Source organism: Amblyomma mixtum, chromosome 1 (assembly GCF_055824585.1).
Source record: "Amblyomma mixtum isolate Tamu chromosome 1, ASM5582458v1, whole genome shotgun sequence".
In the NCBI taxonomy this organism is placed as follows: domain Eukaryota; kingdom Metazoa; phylum Arthropoda; class Arachnida; order Ixodida; family Ixodidae; genus Amblyomma; species Amblyomma mixtum.
Genome location: NC_143012.1, coordinates 97736174 through 97757295, shown reverse-complemented (window position 1 = coordinate 97757295; position 21122 = coordinate 97736174). Strand labels below are relative to the sequence as shown.

Below are 21122 nucleotides of genomic sequence, written 5' to 3'. Positions count from 1 at the left end.
ACTGTAATTACAGTCTGCAAAAAAAATAAACACCAATTAGAGATGTCATTATAGCGCTCTTTTATTTAGGGTAGAATATTTTCGGGTAGAATGCATGGCGTGACTGGAGTTGAAAAGCAGATTCCATTCACAGACTATCCTAGTACTTCCATACTCCTTTTTTTTTGTGATGCAAAGATGCTTTTAGCTCAGCTGTATGGCAAATATGGTAACACGTTGCCGTTGCTAACGTATACATATATGCTTGCCTACCACTTTTGCTGTATGGTCGAAGTTACCGTAGTTACTGTGTTTGTCGCACGGCTCTGCTAAAATGTAGACGAAGCGTGTAGCCAACGTGATGCGCTGGCTTCAGTTTCAGTTTCGTTTCTGTCGAAGTTTTTCAATGATGTTTTGGTGAAAAAGCCAGCAACAACTCGATTCTTTAGCAGCATATGGCACAGCAGTGCCATATTTCTGGAGCCCTTCACTATGGCATCTCTCATAGCCTGAGTTGCTTTGGGATGTTAAACCCCAACAAACAAACAGTTCCACCACTGCGTCGCCAACTGCTGAGCAGCACTCACCACACTTGGGGATGTTGCAGATCTCCTTCTTGACGACCGCGCCCGAGGTGAAGCACCAAGGCTGACTCTCCATGCCGCCAGGGTTGCGGCAGTAGTTATGGCCGCCCACAATCTCGGGGTACTCGGCGATGCGTGAGAAGAGGATCTGGTGTGTCCAGGGCTGGCACGGCAGCCCCGACACAGTCTCGGCCACCACGCCCCGGTAGTCCTCACCACCATGCACGTAGCACCCTTCGTCTGCCATCAGATTAAGCCACCAACGGAATCAATGCACTACAGTAGCAAGTCCCGGTTAACACGGCAGGCCACGAACAACCCATCTGAATAGGCCAGCACTTGTAATCCTCATTCTCCGGCTTGCTGCCTATTTGAAAGCTAGTACGCTTTCTTAGGTGAAACACTGTGCATATGTGATGCAGAAGGGAAAGGTGAGGCAATAAGAATAGCAAGTACAGTGGGAAAAAGAAAGACAGCGCTAGGCTGAGCGGTTTCTCGGTAGACAGCCCACAACAGAGGTGCGTTGTTCGAACGCATCCACAAAGTGCTCAGCTGGTCAGCTTTACATGTGGATCTATAAAATCGGTGAAAGATCGAGCTGGCAGTTGAATCACAGTAGGCGTGTTTACAAGTCTCCATACATATTCAGTGTGTGTGTATATGTCGCATACAGAGCACAGTGCATACTACATTGCAAGACCAATGTGACAACCTTAGCGCAAGTGGCAACGGACAGCAGCATTCACTGTTCGCGCTACTACAGCCCGTTGTAGGCATCCATTATTACCGATTTGCTTCAACAGTAGCGTACATACAAGTTCTAATACGAAGCATCCTTTAGCTATGTACTTCACACAGATTTCGTGGTGTATGTATCCATCTAGAACTGTCGGGTATGTATCCTTTCAAATGGGGCCTTGCAAGCAACCACCACCACAGGGTCTCCTTGAAAGAAAGCGTCAACATGCAACCACGAAGAGCCACTGATGCACTGCGAAGCAGTGCGATATGCGAAGGAACGGCGCCTACAGCAGATGCATGAAGCTGCCCGACAATGGCACGCCTGCGAAACCGTCAAGGAACATGAGGCAAGGATAAAAAATGCGTGAAGTTAGGCATCGTCCTGCGCTATAACAACATTCCACTTCCAAGACCAATGCCTAATTGCGAACTGTTTGATGCAAGACGAGTTCAGAGTGTTTGATGGTGTAGTGTGCGATAGACTGGTTTACATCAAACCTCATGCATGTACAAGAACGCCACCACGAGATACTCTCATTGCGTCGTTGTGTTCATAGTGAATTGCGTTGCGAGTATCATGCCGAATGCTCTTGCGCCTCATAGACAACAAGCGTAGTGTTTTCTACTCCGTCTTTCATTTCCATTTGGTCGCAGTGTTACGGTTTTAGTACTTAAAAGTAACGCGAAAAGACACGGAAGGACAAAGATGTGGGCGGGATTGGCACCAGTCTAGTGCCTGTTCTGTCCAATCTAACGTGTCTCTGTTTGCACAAATTTTTTTAAAAAGTTGGCAGGGACACTTAAGACTGCATACATATGAGAAGGCTAAGCACGCCCACTCACTTCGTGAACACAGCACAGTCACCGCGCGCTGCGGCGTGATGTGCTCACTTCGTGCACACTGTTGCCACGCGCTGCGGCGTGATGTAACCCCCGCCCGCTCACTTCGTGCACAGTGTCGCCACGCGCTGCGGCATGATGTAACCCCCGCCCGCTCACTTCTGTCGCCACGCGCTGCGGCGCGGTGTAACCGCCGCCCACTCACTTCGTGCATGCTGTTGCCACGCGCTGCGGCGTGCTGTAACCCCCGCCCGCTCACTTCGTGCACGCTGCCGCCAAGCGCTGCGGCGTGATGTAACCCCCGCCCGCTCACTTCATGCACGCTGTCGCAACGCGCTGCGGCGTGATGTAACCCCCGCCCCCGCTCACTTCGTGCACGCTGTTGTCAAGCGGCGTGCTGTAACCCCCGCCCACTCACTTCGTGCACGCTGTCGCCATGCGCTGCGGCGTGATGTAACCCCCGCCCGCTCACTTCTGTCACCACGCGCTGCGGCGTGATGTAACCCCCGCCCGCTCACTTCGTGCACACTGTTGCCACGCGCTGCGGCGTGATGTAACCCCCGCCCGCTCACTTCGTGCACGCTGTCGCCAAGCGCTGCAGCGTGATGTAACCCCCGCCCGCTCACTTCGTGCACGCTGCGCCACGCGCTGCTGCGTGATGTAACCCCCGCCCGCTCACTTCGTGCACGCGGTCGCCACGCGGCGTGCTGTAACCCCCAACCGCTCACTTCGTGCACGCTGTCGCCACGCGCTGCGGCGTGCTGTAACCCCCGCCCGCTCGCTTCGTGCACGCTGCCGCCACGTGCTGCGGCGTGATGTAACCCCCGCCCGCTCACTTCGTGCACGCTGCCGCCACGTGCTGCGGCGTGATGTAACCCCACCCGCTCACTTCGTGCATGCTGTCGCCACGCGCTGCGGCATGCTGTAACCCCCGCCCGCTCGCTTCGTGCACGTTGCCGCCACGCGCTGCGGCGTGATGTAACCGCCGCCCGCTCACTTCGTGCACGCTGTCGCCACGCGCTGCGGCGTGCTGTGACCCCCGCCCGCTCACGTCGTGCACGCTGTCGCCACGCGCTGCGGCATGATGTAACCCCCGCCCACTCACTTCGTGCACGCTGTCGCCACGAGCTGCGGCATGATGTAACCCCCGCCCACTCGCCACGCGCTGCGGCGTGATGTAACCCGATGTCACGCAGCTGGCAATTCTACCTCTGCATGGTTCTAGGTAGCGCCGCCTCGACACTACCACACCCCTTCTGATCTGCACGCTATTCGTTTTTTTCGCTTCATTTTTAATTTTTTTTCAAAGCGGTTACAGGCACTACTTTAAATGGTCCCCTGGACTAAAATTTGCACTAAATTTGCACAAAACAGCAGTCAATGCAGGTTATTAAACAATAAAAACTGCATACTCATCAAAATTGATTGAGCACGTACAAATATACTATTCGCATCAAACACACAGCAAGAAAAAAGAACCTGTTATGACACCAAATCACACAATGCAGGACAACTGAATTCCTTTAACAAATAACCATACATCACTACAGAGTTTGAGTTTGAAGGAATACTGCAGTCGCCCCCTGCCCCACCAGCTGCCACATCAGGTTGCAGTCGGATGTGCGGACCATCTGCATGTGGTTTGTCAAGCAACTTTACATCCATAGAATATTCCTGGCAGTCCTCATTCCACTCCTGGCACAATGGTGCAGTGGTTAAGTGATGCACCACTGCCCCGAAATGGCAGGTGCTGCCATTGGTAGGGTTTGTGCGATCCAGGCTGCTCTTCCCGAGCAACCTCGGGCGACCGATCAATAATTTAACTGCCACCGGTTGCGTGAGGACACCATCTTTTATGGGTTACCATCGAGTGTTATCTCTTTCTAACACGCGCGCACGCGCACGCACAGAGAGACAGGCTTTCGCTCAATGAGGCAAGCAAGGCTTTAAAAAAATTGGCTGTGGTTTGACCAATGACCATCCCGAGTAGAACTGCGGAAGCAACGGCGCAGCAATCGTAGCGGCGGCGGCACCTCTGAGTCACCCGCGCAGTGGAGGATTCGGCGGTGGCCCCAGCGTCGCAGCTGTGCGCCATATGACGTCACTCCTCCTGGAAAATGCACTGCTGGCGCAGCGGCGACGGCACCTGTGACTCACCGGCGCAAGGGAGGAGTCGGCGGCGGCTCCGCGCTGCTCTATGTCACTCGCTCCTCGCGCATGCGCAGCTGGGGCTCTCTGTGGCTCCGCGAAATCGCTCACACCAACTAGCCAAAAACAGTTACAGCGGCGTGCCGGCTCTCTTATTCGGCCACTGGCAGCAGCTCTGGCGGCGGCACCCACCTGTGTTGACGTCGTCGGTCTCCCGGTGGGGCACGCCCAGGCGCAGGCAGGACTGGCTCTCGGGTGACCCAGGGGGCGGCAGGTCCTCGCAGGCCGGCAGGATGTTCTGCTGGCCGATGAGCGGGTGCCGCTTGGCGATCGAGTACTCCATGCGGCACAGGCTCTGCTCCAGCAGCTCGCACTCGTCGCGGCACACCGACCGGGGCTCCGGGGGCCGGCTCGGAGGCGCGCCGGGCGCCAGCTCGCACGGCGGAAACACGAAGAAGCACAGCGATGGGATGGCGTACTTGTGGCACGTGGCAGACACGTCCTGCGCACACAGCACGGCAAAAGCGGCGTTTATACATATTCGCTCTGTCTAAATCATGTCCTTTCACGCACTAATCACGACGGCTGGACAAGTAAAAAATGAGCGGACTCTGAGGCAGCGATCGAATGTTCAGTGTTAACGCACTGAGCAGTAACGTAGGCCGCCGGTTCAAATCGCCGCCGCGAGCTAGACTTGAACTATTAAGTTAATGCTGCATGAAACGCGAAATCATATGCCACCACCCCGAACACTCTGCGACCAACGGTTGAGCCACAATGTTCATATGAAGATTCGTAAAGACGTGAAAATGGGGATACATAGGTCGCTGGTTCGAACCCCTGCCGCGAGCTAGGCTCTAACTATTAGGCTTATGCTGCATGAAACGCTGAATCGTGTGACACCATCTGGGACATTCTGCGGCAAACGGTTGGCCCATAAATTTGATACGAATGTCGGGGCTAAGTGGCCCGACTTTGACGTCCGCCAGACAGGGATATATGTGGTGGTCAGGAATCGCACTGCCGACTACTAGCCATTACCATGGCAAGAACTGGGTTATGAAATCATAACGCTGAGACTCGAAATGGGAGGAGCATGGCTTAGTTTGCACCTCTTTACCGTGAGATTGATGGTACTTCTAAGGCGAAAGCCTTTTATGGCTCATACTGTGGCGACCAAGACTTGTTAGCAAATTTGCCGCTGCACGGGAATATTGACGGGTGTTCACCGAAATATGTGAGACAGTTACTGCACAATTTCCTTTCCTCAAATACAATTTTCGACTGGTGTCCGCATATGTTTTCATTCTCTTCATTATGGCCCCTTTTTCTCTTTCTTCTTTCGCTCCACTTCCTCCCTTCCTGTAAGGTGCGGTTCAGGTGTCCACCGAGATCACAGAGAATTACTGCACCCTTTCCCCTCCTTGCATTCAAAGGGCAACGCATAACGCCAAACGGGTGGTGGCGTTCCATGGACTCCCTGGGAGTGCTACAACACGCTGTCGCGTTCCACTCCTTAAGGCAAAGATTAAGCGTCATTAATTGGCAGTTAATTAATGCACCAACAGAATGTGAAGTGAACAATCACGTAGCAGAATTCAGCACTCAGGCTTTCGCCTTTCACCACTTTAGCCGCTAAAGTTCCTCATTTTTTTTCTGTATCAACAATATTCAGCTGCGTGTCGTATAGCCAAACTTCGAAGACATCAAGACGTATATCGTGTCAGCTTTTTTACCTGCAAATACTTACTTTTCTGCATTCAGAGAAACATACAAAACTGGAAACATATACCTTAATCTACGCCACGGTACCCCACTAGGTTAGGTCCGTAGAGGTTAACGTGAGTGACGAAGACGGTGCACCAAAGTCAAGCGGGTCACAGCATGCCGCATGATTTCCAAGGCATAAAACCTCATAAGAGGAAACGTGCAACAGGTCTGTCCAGATGTCCCCGATGACAGCTGGGCAAGCTCGGTCGTACCTGCGACGTGGCGATGACGGTGAAGGCGGCGGCCAGCTTCTCCTCCATGGCGGCCAGCGTGGCCGGCGGGGGCCTGACGAAGACGCTGCGGTTGCCCAGGTACTGGCCGCACGTCACGCCCTGGTACACCTGGCAGCTGCCTGAGGAGGAGGTCACCAGGGGGGGACCCACGATGGGCAGCTCGTTGCCCGGACTCGCCACGGGGCTGCGAAGACAACGACCACTTCGGTTGACGAGCCGTATACGCGTACACTATTAAAGGTGATGACGGTTGACAAGCTGTATACGAGCATTGTTAAGGCGAAAGCCTTTTATGGTTTATACTTGCTGCCATGGCTCTGTCCATCCGTCCTTTACATCTGAAGTGAAAGTCATAACTAGTCATTACTAATCACAAGTCATGACTAACCGGTCATTAACCAGTCATCAATTAATTAGTCATGACTAACTAATCATTAACCAGTCAACTAATTAGCCATGAACAGTTAGTCATTAACCAAACATGACTAGTTAGTCATTAACTAATTAGTCATTAACCAATAATGACAAGTTAGGCATTAACCAATCATGACTACCCCGCCGCGGTGGCTCGGTGGTTATGGCGCTCGGCTGCTGACCCAAAAGACGCGGGTTCGATCCCGGCTGTGGCGGCTGAATTTCGATGAAGGCGAAATTCTAGAGGCCCGTGCACTGTGCGATGTCAGTGCACATTAAAGAACCGCAGGTGGTCGAAATTTCCGGAGCCCTTAACTACGGTGTCCCTCATAGCCTGAGTTGCTTTGGGACGTTAAAGGGACACTGAGGAGAAATTGAAGTTGGCTTGTATCGACAGAATACCAGCTCCTGATTACAAAAACGCCACTCATACTGACAACAAAGCTCTTGTAACGTAGAAAAGAGCAAGAACCAAAATACAGGTATCGCCGCCACAGGCCAAACTCGCAAGTACAAGCGTGATGAGATCATAGGACAAAACAGTGTTGCTAGAACGAATGGTTCTAGCAACACCAGGAACCGAGAAACCATGCATCACTGAGGCGCAGCCAACGCATGCGCAAATCTCCTTGACGTCGCCAGATGGCGCCACGTGCCCGGCTGCTACGCGCGCTCCTGAAGCATCGGGACAAATCAGCGCCTGTTTTCTGGCGGTAGGCGGGCTCCCGGTATTCCGCTAGCGGTAACAAGGTACACGGTATGCTAAAGGTGTCTATTTGCGAGAACTTCGTTGACGACTTTGAGAACGAGATCCATCGTAACGCTGGCGAAACGCCAGTGCAAACGTAATCGAAGCGACTGTAGCGACGGCCGCAATAGCCGATAGATGCCTTCAACGTGCGGCCGGCGGTAGCTTTCTTTTCGGCTGCTGCTAGGCCGCACTGCTGGCAGCCAGAAATCACGGAGTCTGCATTACGTCATGTGCACGTCATATTTCACGTCTCTTAGTCCTCTGTCGTCATAGACGAATCCCAAGTTTGAATCAGAGCGGCGGGAAAAACTTTTTCAACTTCGAATCCAAATTTCTTAGAAATAAATGCATCTTTCGCTGCCGGCCAAGTGGCAACAAAGCCATGACATGCCGAACTATCGGATTTTACTATAAAAAAAATATTAATGGTGCTCTCCTCAGTGTCCCTTTAAACCCCCAATAAACCAAACCAGTCATGGGTCATGACCAGGCTTTCGCCTCGCGCACTTTAGATCATAAAAGTGCCCCCTGACTAGTTTGTCACTAACCAATAATGACAAGTTGGGCATTAACCAGTCATGACTAGTTAGTCATGGGTCATGACTAGGCTTTCGCCTCGCGCAATTTAGATCATAAAAGTGCCCCCTGACTAGTTTGTCACTAACCAATAATGACAAGTTGGGCATTAACCAGTCATGACTAGTTAGTCATGGGTCATGACTAGGCTTTCGCCTCGCGCAGTTTAGATCATAAAAGTGCCCCCTGACTAGTTTGTCACTAACCAATAATGACAAGTTGGGCATTAACCAGTCATGACTGGCTAGTCATGGGTCATGACTAGGCTTTCGCCTCGCGCACTTTAGATCATAAAAGTGCCCCCTGACTAGTTTGTCACTAACCAGTAATGACAAGTTGGGCATTAACCAATCATGACTAGTTAGTCATGGGTCATGACTAGGCTTTCGCCTCGCGCACTTTAGATCATAAAAGTGCCCCCAGACTAGTTTGTCACTAACCAATAATGACAAGTTGGGCATTAACCAATCATGACTAGTTAGTCATGGGTCATGACTAGGCTTTCGCCTCGCGCACTTTAGATCATAAAAGTGCCCCCTGACTAGTTTGTCACTAACCAATAATGACAATTAAGTTGGGCATTAACCAGTCATGAGTAGTTAGTCATGGGTCATGACTAGGCTTTAGCCTCGCGCACTTTAGATCATAAAAGTGCCCCTGACTAGTTTGTCACTAACCAATAATGACAAGTTGGGCATTAACCAGTCATGACTAGTTAGTCATAGGTCATGATTAGGCTTTCGCCTCGCGCACTTTAGATCATAAAAGTGCCCCCTGACTAGTTTGTCACTAACCAATAATGACAAGTTGGGCATTAACCAATCATGACTAGTTAGTCATGTGTCATGACTAGGCTTTCGCCTCGCGCACTTTAGATCGTCAAAGTGCCCCCTGAATTTTCTACGACGCATGTTATACGCGTACCATGGAGGCATGGAAATGCGTTTATGTAGGATTACATATTATTCATGTGTATGCTACTTTACGATGTGTAAACCGCTCCTGTCCTTACACTCAGTGGGGGATGGGAACTCGTCATGCTGCCTAAAACAGCCGCTTGTTTTTCATCTCCCCCCCATGTCTCTGGTGAAGATGAAAATTAAGATTCGATTTGAGGTAACGTCAGTCATGTAACGGTTTAAATGGAGAGGTATGCAGAGGTCTTTATCTTGCAGTGGGCGTAGTAAAACTAACGATGAGTTACGCGCAGGTGGCGGCAATATGAAAGAGAACACACCCTCCGCATTCGACCTCTTTTGTCTAACTAGGTCTCCTCCGGACGAACATTATGCAGAGAAAATTTTCAAATCCAAGCGACTGCACAGCTCGCTTTTGTGTGCAAACCAATTGTTCCCTTTCATATCGAATAAGTTGCCTGTAAGCATCGGACGTAGTCGGCACAGCAGAACCGACATGTATTAACACAATTGTATAAGAAGAGGCAAAAAATGGAACTATGCACTGTTTTGTCTAAAGGGTCCCTGAAAAGTATGTTTGAGGTTGGCTGTAAAATGCTTGCGTTATGCAGAGTACAGGCCACCGAGCGTTCGTGCCACGTACAAGACTTCAAAAGGGAGCCGATAATTTACAATACAATTTTAAGACCTGCAGCTTCCGCGCCTCGCGGCGACCAGCGGTGCCGAGTTTTCGCTCGAATCCGCGCGCATTGCGTCATGTCGCGCTCATTACGTCATGTCGCGCTCATTACGTCAGCAGCGGAATGCCATCATTGGTTCGCCGCGCCAGCGCCCTCGACGCCAAACAAGTTTAGGAGGCGTTGGCTCCGCCCCCTGGGGAATTCCCACGCGCGTCGGCGGAGGGCCGAGTGCGTGGAGCCGGCGGACCTAGAGTTACTGTATATGCTACCAAAGGTAGCTTTGGTAGCATATGCAGTAACTCTAGGGCGTGACTCACTGCCGCGGCCTCTTACGACGTGCGACGACACTGTAAGAGCTGACAGTGAAATTATATGTCCATCTACGAGACCTAAGCCCATTTTTGCTATATGTCCATCTACGAGACCTAAGCCCATTTTTGCACTCTCATTTGTATACCTGCGTGCGACAGTGCGGACAGCATGCGCTATACGTAACAAAAAGAATATATATCTTCTGCGAGTTGCGTTCGATGCTACGCGCGATATGAAACGAAGGGACAGTGCAGCTCATCGTGGCTAACAAGGCTGCGCCCGGACTGACGGCCGTAAAGCTCCCAGTAGTAGTAGCAGAAAACATTTCATTCAGGAAGTTAACGAGGGAGCTGCTTGCTGAACGCCCGAGAAGCTGACAGCGTACCAAACGTCGGGCAAGAAACTGCCGCCGGTTGAGCCGCAGCAGAGTCGCTCAGCGAACCATAACTACCGACGGTGTGGCGCATCCACTGACAACCTTTGGACAAGTTCTTTTATGAACAGTGCATTGAGCAGGCACACAGGAATCGTCGTAGAAGGTCGTACGAATTCCTTCAGAACATTGGGCATTCCTTTCAGTCCCTTGGATAGGATATATGAAAACTTTTAATGTCCAACACAAAAAGGGTAGCGAGAGGGCTACCCGCTTAAAAGACGGACAAAAGGTGTTGGCTGTCACAGGTCGGACAAATTGTAGTTGAGTCTCCGGGTTGGAACTCAGCACTATTGGTCTTTCGACTGTATGCGTCGTCCCTCCCGGGGGGCATGAGGACATTCCCATAGTATGTGGTCCAAGGTGGCTTTAAGTTCGCAGTTTTCGCATTTGTCTGAAAATTGCCCTGGGTACATAAGGCTCCAGAGGGCCGGGTTTGGAAAGGTGTAAGTTTGTAACCGGCGCCAGTTGATGGCTTGGTATCTGGACAAGGATCTATCCGCTGGAGGAAGTCTACCTCTTTGAAAACGATAGTGCTGTGTAATTTCTCTGCATGTCACCATGCGGTTGGGTTCGCGATCCTGGCCGCGGTGGTAGAATTTCGGTGGAGGCGAAATTCTAGAGGCCCGTGTGCTGTGCGATGTCAGGCCACGTTACAGAACCCCAGGTGGTCGAAATTATTCCGGAGCCCTTAACTACGGCGTCCCTCATAGCCTGAGCCACTTTGGGATCCCGATAAACTAAACTAATCAAACTGATGAGTGCTGCGGTGACGTATAAAATAATTTTTTTTTTCAAGAGTGTTTTCCATTTGTGGTATACGCATGTAAAGAACAAGATTTTTTTTTTTTTGGCCGATGCCTTTGGCTGTCAACAACAACAAAAATCCTGACATCAGCCGGTACTCTGCAACGTCGCCGTTGCTTGTCCATTCGGACAAAACTTCATGGTGCTAGCAGTATACACGGTACAACACTTGAGCAGGCCGCAAGTATGGGGCCCAGTTTACGAGCGCCCTTCGATACGCCCGACACGCTTGACCCCCCCTCTCCCCGCTCCCGGTGAGCAGATGTTTTCTCCTCCGCGGGCGTTTGTCTAATCTCCGTGCAGCGAACAGCTGCCGCAGCGGAGCACGTTGGGCAACATCCGCCTCCAGCGTACAGTTCCGGTCGATCGCCGCGAGTACGTTGAACGCGACCCACGGAGGTTCGGAAACGCGCGGCCCCGTCCTATAGATAGCAGACGCCGTGCTATCTGACACCCGTATACCTTATACGATGCTGTTCGTATGTCGAAAGGTCATCATCATCATCATCATCCCAAACACGTTCTGTGCAGGACCAAGGCTTCTGCCAATGATCTCCAAATAGTTTTGTACTGTGCCGAGAACTACGCACAAGAGTGCCGTCGCGCTGGCTCGGTGGTTACAGCGCTCGGCTGCCGACTCGAAAGACGCGGGATCGAACCAAAGTGGTTCGATCCGGCCGCGGCGGTCGCATTCCGATGGAGGCGAAATTCTAGGGGCCCGTGTACTGTGCGATGCCAGTGCACGTTAAAGAACCCCAGGTGGTCGAAATTTCCGGAGCCCTCCACTACGGCGTCTCTCATAGCCGCTTTGGTACGTTAAACCCCCATAAACCATAAACGCAGTACGCTAGTGTTATGAGGTTATATGTCACGTTGTAGTGACAGTCCAGCAGTCAGGAAAACAGCAACAAGCCTTGCAAGCGAAGCTCTTTATTTGGGCTGACTTGTGCCCGCAAAAGAACTGATCCACTCAGCGGCGGCGTAATGAACAAACGTGCTCGTCAGTCGTCGAACTACGAATGCCCGCTGCTCGCGGCATCGTTCAATTTAAAGCCGGCAAGGAAACTTCCAGATAACAGGTCGAGATCATCTAGAGTAATCTGGAAACACGTAGATGCAGCTGTTCATGGCTGCGATCAATCGAGATTAGACTGGTCGCTTCTCGCGACACGAACAAAAATGATAACAGCCCTTTCCTGCAGCCTTGAGCGTGAACGAACAAACACTACAATGATACGTGGCAATATTAAAAAGCCACTCTGAGGGCACTGTGATTTGCAAGCGAGAGTAATCCGCAAACTCTGTAATCGTGTGGGAAGTGTAAGGAAATTAGTAATGGATATACCGTTTAGGTGTCCTGGTCAGACAACAGCAGAGCAGTAGCTGTATGTCGGACTCCCTGTTCTTACGGTATGGGATGCAAAGAAAGAACTGCGCAAACGAGACACGGAGAGTGAAGACGCAAAGACGCGTACAAACGCAGTGTGTGCGTTTTTGCCTCTTCGCCGTTCGTGTCTCGATTTGCGCAGTTCTTTCTTCGCATCTATAATGGGCCAACTGACCCGACAAGTTCTACTCTGACCATTCATGGCCATTCACAAAGTGGCAGTTGCGAGAATGCGATCTGTGAGGGTACGTACCATAAGCTTACGTAAGCTATTGGCGTTATGGTCCTCACCTAAAGCCTGTTTCACATGCAAGCGAAAACACTCACGATTTCTGCCGCCGCGGCGCAAAAACCCGTTTCGAGCCGTCGCGGCGACTCGAGCGGCCAGAGCGTCGAGGTTCAAACCAGTTGGGAATTTTCACCGCTCTCTGCAATGGAGCCACTCTCTCCATTTCACAAGAAAATAAATAAATAAATAAAGGCCCGCAACTTTCTCAAGCCGTAGGAATTAACCAAGAGAGCTTTTGGCGCTCGCAAAACATACTTTGTTTTGCTAAAATCCGCGGTGAGGATGGATCCACGAATTCGCGCTAACCTAATTATTTTTTTCTTTTCATGTAGCACTTGTAAGAAGGGAAATAGCGCCGCACGTACCGTGTTTGCCAAAAGTAACCGGGCAACGGTGATTTGTTTCTTTGCCGTGTAGCGAAGTACTTGTGGCAGCCATTAGGCTCTGAACATGAGTAAACACAGGTGAACCCTTGTCCTTACGTTTTGACACCGTTCGGTCTTTAGGGGGCACAGTAAAGGCCCTGTTTTGCAGTTGAGAAGCAAAAACCTCTTGTTCGGTTACTTGTGGCAAAGGGCGCACGTGTAAGAAAGGTGCAGGAGCAGAATCATGATGTTGGGGGGAAGGGGGGTAAATGGATAAATGCAATTTTCTGAATGGGCGAGAAGTTATCGACTAAAGAATCGCACTGACGGCCCCTTTTGTATTCCCCAAACAAAGATCATAAAATGCACGGCGGATCCGGAACTCCGCCATCCAAGTGTTGCCCATAAATCTACCCCTGCGTCGACTCGGCAATCGATTTCTATTGTGACAAGGAGTAGCGGTCACAACATTGTCCACAGCATATTTCTTCACTGCGCTAGCTTCACCCACTGTGCAATAAGCCAGGTTTTCCAAGGTCAATCAATATGCTACGCTGGTGATTTCTTTAATGTTTACAGGTGCATATTTTAAAAACTGTGAATTATACGTCGGTGCGGTCTCTGCAGCTGCATTGTGCAGTAAGGCGTACGTTATGCACACGATAAAACTAAATAATTAGGCGATTAATTAGTAAAAATTAACCGATTTTTACTTTCTTTTTTTCGGGGGGTGGGGGGGAGAGGGGGAGATTATATTGCGCAAGTGGAGGCCGTGAACATGAGAGGCGAGCCTAGTACTTAAATTTTCTTAATCGACAATGTGGTTCGAACCAACGTTTTTAGATCCCTTTCAGTTTGAAAGCTGCGGTGCGCGGATTGTCGCCTTTCCGTTTCCTTCCGTGCGGTGGCGCTCGCCACGCTGTTTGCCCGACCAGCGTGGCCCTTCGCGTCTACGCCATGGTCACCGCCGCCTGATTTGGAGCAGCCAGCAGATATCAGCATGGAAGATATCAGCTGTCCTGTGCCAGTTGTTGGCAGTGACGCTTATCTTACAGTATAAAAAAGCTTCAAGCAAGGGTGCTTAAAGCATCCCACCAAAAAGATGCTAGAGTTTACCAACATTGTAAACAAAGCAATCCCGATTTCTTTGAAGGAAGGTCCCATTTTTGAAAGGGACGTTTTTTGGGAGCTGCTAGACGAGCTTGAATTGCAAAACCTTGTTCGGCTTGGATGTGCAGAGCATATGGCCACTTTTACATGCCAAGTGCTGCATTTTGTCATAGTGACACGCATCCACTTCTAGGCGAGAGACGTGAACCGTCGGCTAGAGAACAGAGAAATATTGTCATTGCAAATAAAAAAGCTCGCCTTCAAGTAGCCATTCCCTCCGTGCTTCCGACTTAGTGTGTCTGCATTTAATGCTTGTCTGTGTTCAATGAAATTAACATTCTAATAATGAAAGTGCAGTACGCTGCTCCTGTCTGTGCTGTCATTGCAAATAAAAAGCTCTTCTGTAGTTATTCCCTCCCTGCATCCAGCTAAGTGTGTCTGCATTTATACTTGTGTTCTCTGAAAGTGCAATTCTAAAGAACGTGCAAAATGCTGCTCGCATGTGCGGTGCTTCGTTGATAATATAGCGCGGAATTTCGTGACTGATCTAGAAGCGGAACATCGCTAGTTTTATCCTTTCATTAATGTTTCGTGCATTCTCCCGAAGAAATATTGATAGCTCTACTCTAACATACGCATACCATCAGCGCTAAACGTCGCAAACGTGATGCGATAAAGCGCAATGCAAACGATTGGTTTTTTGCGAACCGGCATCAGCCTGCTCTTGATCTCACCCTTACTAGCCAGGTGAAACATTTCTTTAACCATGAGGCTGAAGTTGCAACGTCACAGCTCCAAAAGTACAGCAAATTTGAGTTCGACGTGTTCGCTCCCAATGTTATCGCGGATGAGAACAGGCTGTCACAGCAACTGCCAAGCGCGAGCGCTCCGGCGCCTCCGGGCCGACAGCGACAGCAGCGCCGCGTGGTGAGTGGAAGCGGACGGGGGCCGCTTTCTCGGGCGCGGCGCGGGGGAGCTTGCAAACTGAAAGGGATCTAAAAACGTTGGTTCGAACTATCGAAGTTCAAGAATGCACATTTGAAAGATCGCTGAGTGGACTTTCCCGCTTTGAATATGTAAAAAATGATGTTCATGCGCTTGGCATAATTACCAAAATCGCGTTCACTCCTTCTAAGTCATAAAATGCCCAGACAGCATCTACATTTGCTGCATTAGATATGCGACAGACGCAATTTGACAAATGTGCAACGCGGGAAATCCAACTCAACGAGCTTTCAAATCAGCATCTTTGACGTACGATATTTCGAACCACATTACCTATTAAGAAAATTCGAAAACTGGGCTCACCTTCTATGCTGACGGGCTTCAACCCCGATTATAACATTTTCTCCTAAAATAATAACAAAAAAGCATACCACGAAGCTAGCGTCCACCTCGCTGTACAAACCATCTCCAGAGACCGCGCCGATATATATCTCACAGTTTGTGGTTTAGTTTTATGGGGGTTTAACGTCACAAAGCGACTCAGGCTATGAGAGACGCCGTAGTGGGGGACTCCGGAAATTTCGACCACCTGGGGTTCTTTAACGTGCACTGATATCGCACAATACACGGGCCTTTAGCATTTCGCCTCCATCGGAATGCGACCGTCGCGGTCGGGATCGAACCCGCGTCTTTCGGGTCAGCAGCCGAACACCTAACCACTGAGCCACCGCCACCGTTCTCGCAGTTTTAAATAAATATATGTAAACGCTAAAAGAAGTCACCCGCTATAGACTGGCCGGCTAGAAATAGCCAGGAGAAAGGGACATCGCGACATGCTGTACGCTCAAATGTCGCCAACGCTCTAGCTGCGAAAATTCGCACTCATACGCAGAAATTATGCACGAGCGTATTTCTCAACAGGAAGTCTTCTATGAAAGAAATTTTTCGACATCGTAGATTTGCACCTTAACATTAATATATCCGGAGATCCCTATCGGGACGCTCGTAGCTTTCTGCTAATGACTTCCAGACACGCACCCCACTCGAGCGTAGTACAAACTTTAAAAGCAAGATTTTGCTGCGCATCTGAAGATTATTTCATTACTATCATTGTGGCGCATCTGAAGATTAGTTCATTACTATCATTATTATCATTAGTATTGTGGCGATGAAGACGAAGCTGGCAGTGGCGCGGGACGGAGCGCTTGCGCTAGGCCGGCGGCCATTAAAATCATCTCACTGCTATGACGCCTCCTTCTTCTGCTGGCCGCCACGTAACAATATGTCTACAACATTATCTTACAATATTACACAGTTGCCTCACAATCAAAAGTGGTGTCCAAGAAAGCTGGACTTGTGCGCTTAAAGGAACGCCGAGATGAAACCAAAGCTGGATTTTATCGATGTTATCACATTCAATTAACCCAAAGGCTATACTTTAACTAAAAATCAGGTTTTCATAAGATAACAAAATGAAGGTGTTGCCACCATAGGACGTTTTCGCAAGCGTTGTGTTGTGTTGTGCAAGCACACTGCTCGCTGCCGTCAAGACATATTTTTACGCGGATCTCGGAGACAAGGCCACACTGCTGTTCACTTGCAATCGGTGGTGATCACGGAGTCCTTTTTGGTCTTTCTGTCGTAAGGAGTTCGAATCGAGTGGGGGAGACCTTTCTCGACAGAAAACGCGTCTTTTGATGCCGGACCTGCAGACACCAACACAACCAACAAGAGTATGTGACTGTGTCTATACTGAGAAAAAAAATTGTGTGAAGTTGTCCTCAGTGGCCCTGCAATGTCTGTAGTGATCACTGCATTGCGGCTAGTCGCAAACCACCGTCACTTTGACCAGAGGGCACATCACATGTCGACCGGAGGGCGCAGGCGCTTTTGCAAGGTCTTCCCGACTCGTCAGTTCGACAGGCGGTCGGTGCATGTTAAGAAAATTCAGGTGGTCGAAACTGACCCGGAGCCCTTCACTGCTTGCAGCGCTCCTTTAGGCTTAGCTCTGCTGTGCTAGGATGTACAGTCTTTGTCAAAAGTAACCAGGCTGCATGGCTTGCTTCTAGCTTGTACAGTGGAGCCCTTGTGGCTTTCCTAAAGGTCAAAAGGTGTTGGAAGGTAAGAAGACCCCCAGCCCTTAACTTTAACGACCATTTCAGCTTCAGGGAAGCTGTAAGGGCTCCACTGTACAAGCTAGAAGCAAACCATGCGGCCTGGTTACTTTTGACAAAGACTGTACGTAGCGTGAGCTGTGACGTCACGTGGCTCTGCGCCGGCGGCAGCAGCGTCAGCGGCAAGCGCGGCGAGGCGCTCCAGCTGTGCAAGGAGGTTAAACTAGCTGTGCGTAGTGACGTCACTCGCTCCTCGCGCATGCGCAGTATGGTCGACGGAGGGAGCACGCGAAACGGCGAGACTGTGGCCAATGTAGCTCACGCTACAAAAAACCTGACCTGATTACGGCAGTCGGTAATGCGACGTGATGAGCGCATCTCTTCACGTATTTTAATTTAGCCACCCTCCGGGACCTTCCCGTGGCAGCAACCTTCCGGCTGTCCATTCTTCCGCTCTCGCCCTGACAGGTGACGTTTCGCTCTGCTACTACCTGACAGGTGGTCAGGTGGCGTGTTACGCCGACTATGCTGACGCGTAGTAGCAATGCGAGCCACACTTCGGGATTTTCCCGTGGCAGCCACCTTCTACGTGGCGCTTCACTCTGCTGCTTGGTCTTTACTACTTGGACAACCGGTTACGCCGACAAAGCCGACGCTGACTACGACACAGAACCCAGCAACGGGCGTCTAAGAGTTGCGTTCTAAAACGGACACCCAAATACTCTGCATCTGTACGCCTTTAAGAATTCGTATTTTTCTTCCACGTTTAAATTTTCACTTATTGTGATGCTTCTTGCTTTGTACACGCCTATGGGATATTAACAGTTGATGTTTCTCGCAGCATCAACTAATCAATTCAATTTCTAGCGGCCAGTTCAGATGAGAGAATCTCGAACATGCACAACGAGCGGTGTTTTCGAAGCGTCTCCTCAGGGGCGACAACAAGGACGCAATGTACGTGCGCGCATACCTCGGAGGAGAGAGACTCGATCGCAGCTGTCAACAAAGGCGCGGACGCACCGAGCCGCGGTGATTCATGGCTGCAGTGGCGAACGAACCAGCATGGAAGAAAAGCGAGCGCGTCTTCCGCCCACGGCAGGAAAGAAGAGGAGAGGAAAAGGCCGATCAATGACTCGGTGTGACTCCCGCTCCTTTCTGCGAACGCGGCCGCAACAGCTGCGCTTGCCGAGTCCGCTCTGCTTCTGGGTAGGACGCACTCTTTTTTTTCCAGCCTGTTACGTCCTCTTACTCATTCAAGGGGCATTAGTAACATTTTTTTGGCCTATTTATACACATTTGAACTGTATATATCCACAATATGTTTTAGTATTACTACCGTGACAAAGGCCGTGCTCAACTGTTTGTGTGAAACAGGCCTGGATAGCCGTCTGTGACCGCCCGTGCACTACCTACATGGCTAATGACGTGTGTCAGTGTTTGTGTTGTAGTGTTTGTGTTGTGTTTTATGTGCGTCTACTCACCGCGATGCGAGTGCCAGCCAGCGTGTGTGTGTCGACATCACCCGTGAAACTCATTGTATTATGCCATCATCAACTTTCATTCGCACTTTCTCTTTCCTCCTCTTCCCTTTCCCCTGTGTGGAGTAGGAAGGCCAGGGCCATGTTGCCACCGGCCGACCTGGCCGACCTCTCCACCTTTTTCTCATTAAAATTTCCTTTCTCTCTCTTAGGCAGGAGCCCCTGTCAGGCCTTGTGCCTTTAGCTCCTGCTCCACTTTCACTGTAGAAATAAATCAAATAAAGAAAGAAAGACAAAGCGGAGTCTGCTGAGACAGCGTTCGAGCAACAGCACGAGGCACAGAAATGGATAAGGGTAACAAAGGAGTAATTACTCACTGACATACGCCCAATCGCAAATCTACTCCACCTTGGGGGATTCTCCTAAAAAATTTGACCACAACTGTTCCCACTACGAGTTATTGATCAATTTGCTTTCGCCCTACCATAAGCTTGCCGTCCCGGTTAGCTCAGTTGCTAGAGAGCGACTGCTCCGATGAAGCGGTGGTCCCGGGTTCGAACCCCGGACCAGGACGAATTTCTCTTTAACTGCGAAGTTTCTGAGAAAGATGTAAATCTTTCCTTTGAAGCAGTATGGCTGCGCTTGGGTGGATATCAGTGAGTAATTACTCCCTTATTACATATCTACTCCACCTTGGGGGATTCCCCTAAAACATTTGACCGAATGGATAATTGCATCTCACTTTTCTTTACAGCGTTAACTGTTTAAGGCCCGTTACCTTGCTTTCGCGTTGGTGTAGTAGTAGTACACTCGGATACAAGTCAAGAACAAAGCGGCAGATGCCCTTCAAAGGAGGCCCCCTCCAGTCAATGGCGTCGACCGATTTTTGTGACGCTGCGGTTAATTCCATTAAGCCGTGGTTAATCCCCTTTCATCTGCCACCTCCTGCGACTTCAAGCAGGCAGGCAGGCAGGCAGGCCAAAAGGGATTAACCACGGCCTCGTGGGGATTGGTCGACGCTACTGGCTGGAGGGCCACCTTTCATGGGCATTGGCTGCTTTGCTCTTGAATAGTGGGTGCCCGGAGAGTGGTTGCCGCGGGAACCATTCAGAAAGTGGTTACCGTGCAAGGAGGAGGTGGAGGGTCACCATGGAACGAGGAGGCTGTGGCGACAGTGATAACCGTCCTCCGAGCATTTTTGTTGCGAAAGCAACACTACGCGAGTTGCCGATAGTGATGCGAAACTATCGGAAAATTGACTATCGATAGTATCGATAGTTTTTTTGAAACTATCGATAGTGTAAAAAAATTATCGATAGTGCTACTATCGATAGACTATCGATAGTATTATCGATAGTCTATCGATAGTATTACTATCGATAGTAATACTTTCGATAGTGTTGCTATCGACAGTATTACTATCGATAGTACCGCTGTCAATAGCAAGACTATCGATAGTGAAACTGTCGGTGGTAAGACTATTGCGTAGCCCGCGAAAACGGGCGAGTTCTGTCGTTACTCAGACCATCACCTTCATACCACACACTCGGGAAGCCAAGTTTGGGATGCAGTGGGTACGCGTAGTTGATTTTATAGAATTGGTAGTGCTATATATAACAAGTAGTATCGACATGGCTATCGATAGTACTATCAACAGAACTATCGAAAGTACTATCGATAGTACTATCGATATAGCGCTATCGATAGTACTATCGATGGTAAAAAGACTATCGATAGTTCGATAGTGCCTCAACTATCGATAGTATCGATATTACTATCGATATTTTTGCATCACTAGTTGCCGAGCCATTTCGCGGAGCTGACGAAAGGCCATACTGCGCATGCGCGAGCAGCGAGTGACTCGGAGGTGCCGCCGCCGCGCTCGCCAGTTGCTCATGCGCAGTAGGGGCTCATAGCTAGCGTGCCGAGGCCGTCGACGCCGGCGCACTCTCCATCGCCTCTCCCTGTCCTCGTTGCTTTCGCAATCCTCCTGGTTTAACCAGAGCTGAACCACAGCCGTTTTTTTCTCACTTTGCCTTCGCAATATGAATGCTGAAATCATTCACGTCTCGGTGAAATATTCATCGTGTCGGCGATGCATTATTTATGCTCAGAGCCTGTTTTTCATTGTGTGGCATCCCTTCGATTTCAGTGAGAAAACTACGCCCTATATTTTCTGTTTGTTTTCCGACAGTCGTATCTTCACGGAAATGTAACTAGAAAGAATGAAAATGAAGAGGAAAACAGTT

General features: G+C 50.1%; 1 protein-coding gene across 3 annotated transcripts in view; it reads right to left on the bottom strand.

Moving 5' to 3' along the window:
* The window catches only part of LOC149367277 (tyrosine-protein kinase transmembrane receptor Ror-like), a 368881-nt gene that overhangs the window by 14748 nt on the left and 333011 nt on the right, over positions 1–21122 (bottom strand). For all 3 annotated transcript variants that reach the window (XM_089554884.1, XM_089554890.1, XM_089554896.1), the window contains 3 exons: positions 6275–6479; positions 4485–4794; positions 567–803 (listed from right to left, as the gene is read on the bottom strand). In XM_089554884.1, the coding sequence (XP_089411010.1) occupies positions 567–803; positions 4485–4794; positions 6275–6479 (752 nt within the window). The remainder of the gene's footprint in view (positions 1–566; positions 804–4484; positions 4795–6274; positions 6480–21122) is intronic.